Source organism: Galeopterus variegatus, unplaced genomic scaffold (assembly GCF_000696425.1).
Source record: "Galeopterus variegatus unplaced genomic scaffold, G_variegatus-3.0.2 Scaffold4580, whole genome shotgun sequence".
In the NCBI taxonomy this organism is placed as follows: Eukaryota; Metazoa; Chordata; class Mammalia; order Dermoptera; family Cynocephalidae; genus Galeopterus; species Galeopterus variegatus.
The window spans coordinates 169,116-180,128 of record NW_007730691.1 but is presented as its reverse complement, the minus strand read 5'-3'; the positions used below and the strand labels follow the sequence as shown (position 1 = coordinate 180,128).

At 42.9% G+C, this 11,013-nt stretch overlaps 1 protein-coding gene across 1 annotated transcript in view; it reads left to right on the top strand.

Moving 5' to 3' along the window:
• The first annotated feature begins 2,071 nt into the window (after positions 1-2,071).
• Positions 2,072-11,013, top strand: part of PFKM (phosphofructokinase, muscle) — a 25,537-nt gene continuing 16,595 nt past the window's right edge. The window contains exons 1-2 of the mRNA XM_008587895.1: positions 2,072-2,133; positions 5,510-5,602. Of these exons, the coding sequence (XP_008586117.1) occupies positions 5,518-5,602 (85 nt within the window). The 5' untranslated portion in view covers positions 2,072-2,133; positions 5,510-5,517. The remainder of the gene's footprint in view (positions 2,134-5,509; positions 5,603-11,013) is intronic.

The following is an 11,013-nucleotide window of genomic DNA, read 5'->3' as shown; positions in this document are numbered from 1 at the left end:
CTTCCCAAGCGGCGCACTATCCAGTGCGCCACCGGGCCGGCCCTGTTATTTATTTTTTTATTGAATAATATTCGAATGTATAGATGTATCATGGTCTGTTTATTCATTCACCTTTTGAGGGACATCTTGGTTTCTTCTAGTTTTGGGCAGTTATGAATAAAGCTGCTATAAACAATTGTGTACAGGTTTTTGTGTGGACATAATTTTCAACTCATTTGGATATGTAGGAGTGACTTTGCTTGATCACGTGGTAAGACTATATATAGTTTTGTAAGGAACTGTCAAACTGTGTTCTAAAGTGACTATACCATTGTGCATTTCCACAAACAATGAATGAGAATTCCTGCTGCTCCACATTCTCATCAGGATTTGGTATTGTCAGGTTTTTTTTGGATTTTAGCCATTCTAATAAGTGTGTAGTGGTATCTTACTGTTTTAATTTGCAGTTCCCTAATGACATATGATGTTGAATATCTTTTCACATGCTTATTTGCCACACGTATACCTTCTTTGATGAGGGGTCTGTACAGATCTTTTGCCCATTTTTAATTGGACTGTTGTCTTTTTATTATTGAGTAGCAAGAGTTCTTTATATATTCTGGATATTGGTCCCTTATCAGATATATGATCTCCAAATATTTTCTGCCATTCCATGGATTGTCTTTTTACTTTCTTGATGGTAACATTGCAGTATAAAAGCTTTAAATTTTGTGTAGTCAAGTGGATTTATCTCCTACTCACTTGCATTCTTATTGTTTGCAGCCAGAATGTGCAGTGGAGGAAACAAAAGTAAGCAAGAGGAAGGGCAGTAGAAAAAGCAAGGAGAGGGCCGGCCAATGGCTCCCTTGGGAGAGTGTGGTGCTGATAACACCAAGGCTGTGGGTTCGGATCCCTATATAGGAATGGCCGGTTGACTCACTTCGGAGGACATGGTGCTGACAACACCAAGTCGAGGGTTAAGATCCCCTTACCGGTCATCTTTAAAAAAAAAAAAAAAGCAAGGAGAGACATGACAGTGGAGAGTCATTGAAGCGAGGCATAGGTGGAGCAAGGGAAGGAGAGAAGAGGATCTGAGTAAGGGGTGCACCTTTTGCTCTGGAAACATCTGACCCATGTTCCCAGGGTGGATCCTGTTTGCTGTGAAGCCCAGCACATATGCTTGTTTCACTACCAGAATCCTGCACCCCTCCTACTGCAAGCTTAAGAGGCTGTCACAGCAGTGCTCTTGCCTCTTGGTACTTCCATTTCAAGTAGGTAGCTCTTTTGAATTTTCTCTGAGAAAGGTATTATAAATGTAAAAAGAGTTTTTGAGGTTATTCTTTTTTTTTATTTAAAGGTGACCGGTAAGGGGATCTTAACCCTTGGCTTGGTGTTGTCAGCACCACACTCACCTAGTGAGCTAACCGGCCATCCCCATACAGGATCCGAACCCGTGTCCTTGGTGTTATGAGCACCACACTCTCCCGAGTGAGCCACAGGCCGGCTCAGTTTTTGAGGTTATTCTATAGAAAGTATCAGTGTTCAAAGTTCCTCAAAGGCAGGGACTCTATTTCATTTATCTCTTTATCTCTCAGTATCTAATATAAAATCTGGCACACAGAATCCCAATAAATGTTTGTTTAAAGAGTGATTGAAGTGGGATAGAACTAGAGGGGGAGGTATTATTGGTTGCTGAAGATGTTTGATTGCAGGGAGTCTCAGTCCAGGCTAGGAAAAAGTTGTCCCTGTTGAAAACAAGAGAAGCAAATAAATAATTTTTGATCCCCACTATATACAAGAGCTGATGGCTCCCTACACAGGTATGAGAACCCCAGGACCCTCTGGGGAGTGAAAAAACCCAAGCCGCTGCCATGTCTGAGCTGAGTTCTTAGGGGGGGAGGAGGAGGAGGAGGAGGAGGAGGAGGAGGAGGAGGAGGAGGAGGAGGAGGAGGAGGAGGAGGAGGGAGAAAGGCGAGCAGGAGGAGGCGGAGCCTCCCGGTCAGCATCTGTCAGTGGAGGTTGGGAAGCCTCTCCTCCTTTCTCCTCCCTTGCTGCCTCCACCTGGCTCCTCCCCGTGTTCGCCGGGCTCCCCTCCCCTCTTTCCCAAGGACAATCTGCAGGAAAGCAGCGGCGGCGGAGAGCTGAGACTGAAAGGCAAGAGGGGCCCCAGGGTGAAGAGCGAGGGGAAAGCTGAGAGTGAGGCGGGAATGTACGTGCTGGGAGGAGGCGGGGGAGAACTGAAAGTCTGCAGGAAAGCAGCGGCGGCGGAGAGCTGAGACTGAAAGGCAAGAGGGGCCCCAGGGTGAGGAGCGAGGGGAAAGCTGAGAGTGAGGCGGGAATGTACGTGCTGGGAGGAGGCGGGGGAGAACTGAAAAGAGCAGAAGAGAAAAGAAAAGGTGGTATGACATCAGAAGCCGGAGCCGAGAGGGGGATGGGTAGGGCAGTGGTGAAGAGTCCTAGCCCCTCGGTCAATCCCCCTCCATTTGCACGCTTAGCTCCGACCGCTGGGACCGCTGGGAATCGGATGGGTGGGTGGTGGCCGGACAGCGTTGCCCTTGGCTGCCTGACCCCTATACCCCAGCACTCATCCAGTCAGAGTCAGTGCGCCTGGGATGCTGCTTCTCTGTATCCCTTCCCCGTGTTTACTTACACACGCGTGATCTGATATATGTTTTAATAATTGTATCTGTACCTGTGGGGCCATAAGGGATGCTTAAGGGGTCTTCAAAAAGTTCATGGAAAGATTTGTATTGTCTTTTAGTTCTGTTTTTCCACGAACTTATTGAAATTCCCTCATGTATGAATCTGCATGTGTTTCTGTGTCCTGTGCCTCTATAACTGTCTTAGTGATTCAGAAGAACATGCCCTGTTTTTTTACAGGTCAGCACTCATAACCTTCCTCTTGTTATGGTGAATTCTCTCCTTCACTGAAGGCTCCAGGGATGAAAGATCCCTACGTGGGCTTCTATCTGGTGATGAGCGCTAAGAGTGAATGAGAAGAAACTCAGGAGAAAAGGGATCAGCATACTCAGATGTCTTGTTCTTTCCTTTCCAAATTTTTGCCTTCCTATTTGTGTTGGCTACTTAGTCTTTCTTTTTCGAAAACAGCAGGCATTTGGACATGAGCGTCTCTAATCATGTGTGTTTATGCTCTTTCAGTGTCTGTCACTATATGATTTCCTAAGGCCTAGTTGTGTCCATGTTTTTAGAAGTAGAGAGGATATGGAGGATATTTGTGTCCAAGCCTATTTTTAATTTTTCATATGTTTGTATTTCGTGTAGTTATCAGTTCATTAATGCTTTCAACAAGTATTTCTTGAGCTCTTGTTATGTGCATAGACTTCACTAGGCCTTGGTAGGCTGAAGAAGAGTTTTTGAAAGTGAACATGATGCCTGCCCAGGAGGAGTTTTCAGTCTAGTTAGAGAAAGTGACTATAGCAGTTATCTAGTCCAGTGTTTGGCAAACTTTTTCCATAAAAGTCCAGAGAGTAAATATTTTAGGCTTTGCAGGTTGGTAGGTCTCTGTTGCAGCCATAGATAATACATGAATGAATGAAGGTTGTATGAACACTGGAATTTGAATTTCATATATTTTTCACGTATCATGAAATGTTTTCTGCAACCATTTAAAAATGTAGAAACCTTTCATAGCTTGCGGTCATACAAAAACATGAGAAGGGATGGATTTGGCCTGTGGGCTGTAGTTTGTTGACCCCTGATCTAATCCGACCCTCTTTTCAGTGCATAAGAAGCAATTAAAATGCCACATAAGGTAGTACTTAAGTGTTAAATGAATGATCCAGTTCCAAACAATATGTGATTTGAGGAGGTCCAAAAAGAAACCTTCTTTGACCTGTGGTAATCAGTGAAGGTTAAATAGGTTAAATAAGGCTATGACTAGGCCTGGCCCTAAATGATGGAGTGGGCTATGAATCTGTGGAAAGGGCCAGGGCAGCCTTCTGGACAGGGGTGTAGTGTGCCCAGGCACAAAAGTGGGGATGAACAAAGTAATGTTCAGGTGATGACTGAGCAGACAATCCGTGGGAACAAAGGTTGAAGCTATAGGTGAGGGATAGATTGTGGAAGCTTTGACTGCCAACTCAAGAAGCTTGGACTTTATCTGTCAGTACTGATTATATGTAGGTTGTTTATTAATCTGTGTCTCAATAACAATGTGTGTTTTGTGTATGTATTTCAAATGTGTCTCATTGCATATATTTTATTGGCATGTGTGTGGATTTGTGTGTTTATGTGACCTGTAAACAGCTACCCTGATTTCCCCAGATGCAGGGCAGAAACATGAGCTGCCTTTAAAGCTCCTGTTCATGTGAAGGAGTTCTCTCTCCACTGAAGTCTCAGGCCTGTGACCTTTCCATGAAGGTTTATTTTGTGTCTCTGATAGAGTGAAGAAAGGAAACACAAGCAGAGGGAGACCAGCTATTGTAGTAAGCAATTCAGGCGGAAAGAGGCAGTGAGGGTGGAAATGAGGGGATGGATAAAGGAAGATAATAAGGAGCTGGAATAATAGGATTTGGTGACTATTTTGATTCTGAGAAGAAGGGAGGACATAAATGAAAAAATAGTGGGTTTTAGCCTGGATAACCGGGAGAGTGATGATTCCATTGGCATTTTATGGGTACAAAGGTATGTCTTGTGTGTTGCTTTGAGAGACATAATCCCTAAAAACAAAATGTAAAGGTGTTCCCATGTACATATCTGTGTATATGTGACAGTGATTTATGTTACTCTAAACATCTGATAGTATGTAGTGTGAGCAGCAAGGCCTGAAGACAAGGGATCAAGAGATGCTCAGGAGGCTGAGAATGTGAGAGGAATGGAAGAGCCATAGAAAGTCCCTAACCATTCCTGAGACTACACCATTAATTTGCCCAAGCTCTAATGTGTCTTTGTAACCTCACACTGCAGTTTCAACTTCATATCATCCAACCCTACTCCGATTGCTCAATTCCATACCATCCAACCTTAATCTTATCCATTACCCAACCCACCCTTGCTTTTCTGCTTCTACCTTGTGGGTCAGTGTCCCAAACCTCATCTGATTTCCTGCCCTCTGTAACAACATTTTCCTTCATTAAAAGGGATGTTAAAACAGATTTAATAAGGGTGAAGGCTAGTAGGTTTAACCTACTAATCCTTTTTCTTCATTAAAAGGGAGGAATCCCTGAGGATTGAGTTAGCTCACTTTCTTCCTTCCTCATTTCTGTTCAGTCAACTGCCCTTCTCCCTGACCTTAGCTTATTCCCCAAATAGGCTCCAATTGGGGTGGAAGGTACCAGGGAGGAATTGGCCAGTACTTCTGCAGTTTGGGGCTTGATTACTGTGACCTTTTAGCTTGTGGGGGCGTGGCTCTCCTCTGGAAGAAGTCCACATCTCCCAGACTGCAAAGCCCAGATTTAGTGTACTGTGAGAGACTGACTGAGGTGGCTCTGGGCAGTCTAACAAAGCCATTTCTTAAGCTAGTGGTACCTTCATCCAGCTGTATCTAACTGGCCATTGTCTTAAATTCTAGAGTGGATCATGACCCATGAAGAGCACCATGCAGCCAAAACCCTGGGGATCGGCAAAGCCATCGCCGTGTTAACCTCTGGTGGAGATGCCCAAGGTAAGTAGGAGGGGACAAAATGTGGCTGGTAGGTACCCTCGAATTTCTTGAATCCCTTAGACTGTAGAATAGAATTATCCTTCTGTAGGGTCACACTGGAATCCTGGGCTTTCCTAAAAATCTCTGTCATGTATGAGTTCCCAAGTGCATTTGAATTTTATTTGCTGTACTTTTATTTACCCAAATCTTCATAAAACTTCTTTCCAAGTTTCTCTCAAGATTCAGGGCCATTTTGACCCTCTGGTACCTAAAAGAGTGGTGTTTTCTCAGGCAACATTGGAAAGAAACTGAAGGGATAAAATTGTTGACAAGGCAATAGGTGGATTCACTTCAAATACTTTGGAAATGGTAGAAAAGAGAGGAGACCCAGAATTGGTATTTGGGCCCCAGCTAGATCTTTAGGTGTTAACCCTGATGTCTGGAGAATTCCTGCACTGACCAGGGTCAGTCAGGCACTCTCTGTTTTCTCTGGCCTTTCTTTCCCTTCCTTCCTTTAGCCCTTGAACAAATAGGAACAGCAGCAGTTAACAGTAAATACAGATCCCCTGGGGGCTGGAAGGGAAGAAATCAGAGCCAGAGAGAGTCCTTCTCTAGGTTGAGTCTGAGAAACATGGGAGTCATAAAAATCAGGTATATATGAAGTGGGAGAGAGGAGACGTGGAACTTTTAAAAAAAAAACTTTTTTCTCCTTTGATCTTGTATATTCTAGTTTATAATACGTTGAAAAGGAGGAAGAATCTCTTTGAATGGGATACCAGGACATGGAGACAGTGATGGAACAAAGAGAGAAAGAGAGAGATTTCAGCTAGTCTCCCCCCTCCTCTTTGCCACTATCCCTAGGCTTTCTTAGGCTCTGTGCTAAGCACCCATGTTGCATAGAGCCTGTTTTGTATGTTGTGAAGAAGTTGTCTTCCTTTATGAACTTACAGTTTAATAAGTAAAGATATCATAAATCACTAGAATTCTTAGGTAGGACACATAAATAAAAATAAGCAAGTGTGCATTAACCAAGTAGAATCTACTTATATAATAAAATGATATTAATCAGGGAAAACTTCATGGAGAATGTAGATTCCAAGAAACCGAACTCTATTCAAGTAAGGTGCTTGGAATAGTGGCTGGCACATAGTAAATACTTAATTTATTAATTAAATAAAAACGATTTACTGTGTGTCAAGCAGGATGATAGGCACTTAGGATAGATCAGTGAAAAAGTCAGACACAGTCTTTGCTCTTACGATACTTTTTTTTGGTGGCTGTCCAGTAAGGGGATCTGAACCCTTGACCTTGGTATTATCAGCACCACATTCTAGCCAATTGAGCTAACTGGCCAGCCAGTACTTTTTATTAGTATATTAGTAAAGCTTGACTTTAAATTATTTTTAAACTAATGTTTATTTAATTAGAACCGTGATATATGTTATGAATTGGAGAATGCTAGCATGAAGAAACTGAGGAAGGAGAGCACACCAGCCTGAGTTTAGGAATAGTGACCAGATTCGGAATGCAGAGCCATAGTTGAGGTTGAAGAGACTGCTGACCTGGCTTTTATCACTTCTGTCTTGTCTCCTGGAAGAATCCCATGCCAATACTGAGTTCTTCAACATAAACTCTTACGTGTTGATCCTGAAACCTTGTACAATGGCCTGTGGACTTAGATGGTCAGATTAGGGGAAAAGAAAGCCTGCTAAAAAATCCATATGAGATACACAGTTATGAAATGATGAAAGAGAAGAGCTCTTTGGAAAGGGAAAGAGGAAAGAAATGGAGGCCTAGCACTTAACTTGAGTCTAAGAGCAGCAGAGCCCTTCCAGCTTCTGATCCTGAGCAGGGAGACTGTCTTATTTTAGGGATGACAATACCTGCCTGCTGTAAGGGAAAGATCATCTGTATGGAGGAAGGGGCCATAGACAAGCTTATTTCTGGAAGGTCCAGCTGAGTGAAGGCCTATGGGATTCTGTGATAGGCACAGTGTATCCATGGAAATATCCCACCTGTGAATCCACATCACCTTACAGGCACATGTCCATAGGGCCTAAGAGTGGTAGAGAATGAAATTCTAGGGACACAAGAGGACAAAACAGAAAACTTGAAATAGAGCTGACAGGTTTTCCCCAAAGGAGCATTTTATTAATATAGATGTCCAGAGATAAGTTTGATGGGCCCTAGTTCCAGGTAAAAAGCACAGAATGGTGTTTTTCCCTTAGTGGCTGTGGGCCACCTGGGAAAGTGGGATTGAGCTTTGTAAAATCTGTAGAGGCCACAGCTCTGTCATTCCCTGAGCTCAGCAAGGCTAATAATCTCTTGAGGTAGGAAAATGGCCAGGAATCAAACATCTTGAGCTCAAAAGCCAAAAACTCTGAGATGCTGGGCTGATTAAATACCAAATCCTATATTTCCATTTCCAGACCAGGAATGGTCCCAGCCCCCCAAACCATAACACATTTAGCCTTATGAAGTTGGCATATTCTGCTCTCATAAAGGACCTGTCACCTGCTCTAGCCCTCTATCTCCAGACAGTCATTCTAAATGCATGTTTATCCTATTTTTAAAGGTTTACAGGAACAGGGATTCTGCTACCTCTTTGAATTGCCATTCTAAGGTTTATAATTTTTAGTTACATATCTATTAGACAGTGCAATGCACATCAAACAAATACTTATTCTTCATACTTTAAAAAAAATCTAATTCAAAGTTAAGGTAGAAAAAACTTCTTAACATCAACTTTCTAAAAAGTAGTAATAAAGTCATTTGTTAGTTTTTTTCTGTCTAGTCTCATAGAAACCCATCACCCATAGTTCTTCTCCCCCAAACCTCTTCCCAATAGACTATAATTGGAGACTCCAAGTTATGTGCTTACGATGTTCTCCAGAGCCCCTCCTGGCTGTACCCAGAATACCTTCTGGATGGTGCCTTGTAATCTTATCCTTCGTCTTGCTTCTAATAAGTCAGGCAGCTGCTCACAGAGGGTTATTTAGGGTAACATGGAACAGCCAAGGAGAGTCTGGCCAGGGCTGGCTTGGGGCCCGACTAGGCCAGTGAGGTTGAATAGGAGAAGCCAAAGGACTACTGGGACTCCTTAGGGTGAACTATCTATACACCCGAGTCTGTGATTTTTAGGGAACTGGGGGTTTGAGGCATAGGTACAGGGGCACAAAGGGAGTCCTAAAACTTAATTTCTAAGCAACACTCAGATATTCAATTAAGAGGGAAGATGGCTGACCTCTGGAAGTTGGCAGGGTTTGAGGTGAGAAGGCAGAGTGGGGAGAAAAGAGAATCTTCCTTATTGTAGGATTTTTCTTCTGCCCAATGGATTTGGATACTTCCTGTCTACCATCTATTGTTTGCATTGCACTGAAAACCTTTTAAGTCATTTATTTCTTTTAAATCCCCCCCCCCCCCCCCACATTTACTTCTTTGGAGCAGGAAACAATGTTTTTTTCTTATTTCCTAATATTACAAACTCATATTTCTTTTTTTGGAGAGATTTTTAAATTTTTTTAATTTATTTTTATTTTATTTTGTCGATATACAATGTGGTTGATTATTGTGGCCCATTACCAAAACCTCCCTCCTTCCTTCCTGTCCCCCCTCCCACCCAGCAATGTCCTTTCTGTACAAACTCATATTTCAGAACCATTTAAGAACCGCAGGTATCCAGTAGAGAATCCCATATAGGCCTTGGGACAGGCTGGAAAACAAGCAGCCGTTTCATATCTGTTCTGCTCATATTGATCTGACTATTCATCTTTCCAAAAGCATTGATGGCTTTGTGTTCACTCTGACCTCGTTCCTTTCACACACACAGGCTTTTCCTAAAGCTTCTGAGAAGCCCCCCCCTCCATAAATTTTTTGGTTTTGGTTCCTTCAACTTAAGGGTGTAACTTAGACTTCTAGACTTCATGGGGCTTTGCCTTAGTGATGTCATAAGGAACCTTTGACATCAGTGCTCACCAGTGACCTTTAGTTGAGAAGCCCAACCTTCCTGTTCTTATGTTAGATCAATTATCAGAAGCATTTGGCACTGTCTCCACTTCTTGAAACTGTCCCCTTTTGGCTTCCAAGACATTGCTAAGCCCTGATTCTTCTTCTGTCTTTCTTGCCGATCCTCATTAGTTTCCTGCATGAAACCCTACTTAACCTGCCTGTTCTTTCTTTTTTTTAAAAAAAAGATGACCAGAAAGGGGATCTTAACCCTTGACTTGGTGTTGTCAGCACCACACTCTCCCAAGTGAGCTAACCGGCCATCCCTATGTAGGGATCCGAACCCGTGGCCTTGGTGTTATCAGCACCGCACTCTGCCGAGTGAACCACGGGCTGGCCCTCACCTGCCTGTTCTTTCAATGCTGGTTTTCCTCAGGGTTCCACTCCTTGCCCTTTTACCTTCTAATTATATACATTATCCTGAGACAGTGTCTTCCACGTCCACATTGATGTCCCACAAGAACGTCAACTCAGTTAATGGCACCACAGTTTTGTCTTTTGCCTAAGTCAATCATGGGGCATTTCCTTCTTCTTCTCCAAACCCTTGAAATCTAATCATATTGCCAATTAGATATAAGTCCTGTTGCTTCTGTTTCCTAGATGTCTTCTGTCCAGCATTTCTGTTTTGTCTGAAATGCCTCTCTTCCAGTCCATGCCTCCTCATTTCCTGTCTAGGATGCCAGATAGCCTCCTAATCTCAGTGACACCTCTCTCAAGCTGTCTTCCACACTGCTTCTAGAGTTTTCTTTCTCATATGTAGATATCATCATGTCCCTCTACTGTCAAAATTCTTCAGGGATTCTTCATTTTCTGCAACTTTTTGGGGGTAGTGAGGGGGGTCACAGACCATTTTAAGAATCCAGTGAAAGCTGTGGACCTTCTCCTCAAAGAAATGTCCATGCCCACAAAACTTTTCATACAGTTTTATGGGATTCACAGATTCCCTGAAACCCATCATCTGAAACCCCCCTGACCTACAGAAAAAAAGCCAAACTTTATCTCATGGCATATAAGTGCCTTCCCACCTGTATAGCTTCATCTCTCACCACTTCCTATTTTACATTTTATTTTATTTTTTTTTTACTGGCTGGCCAGTATGTGGATCCGAACCCTTGACCTTTTTGTTATCAATACCATGCTCTAACCAACTGAGCTGACTGGCCATCCCTACTCTTTATAATAGTGAATTACCTAAGGTTATTTCTTAACCCTCACTTTTATGTGTCCTATTCCCTGAGCCTAGAATGTTCTCCCCCAATTTGTCCACCTGACAAAAAGATTTAAAAGGAAATTGGCCTTTAGATCTCAGGACAAATGCTGTGTTTTCTGGAGAACTTTCCCTGACTTCCTCCTGGCAGGCTTACGTGCCCTTTGTCCTTGTTCCCCGCGCACTTTGTACATATCTCTTTCATAGGGATCAATATGCC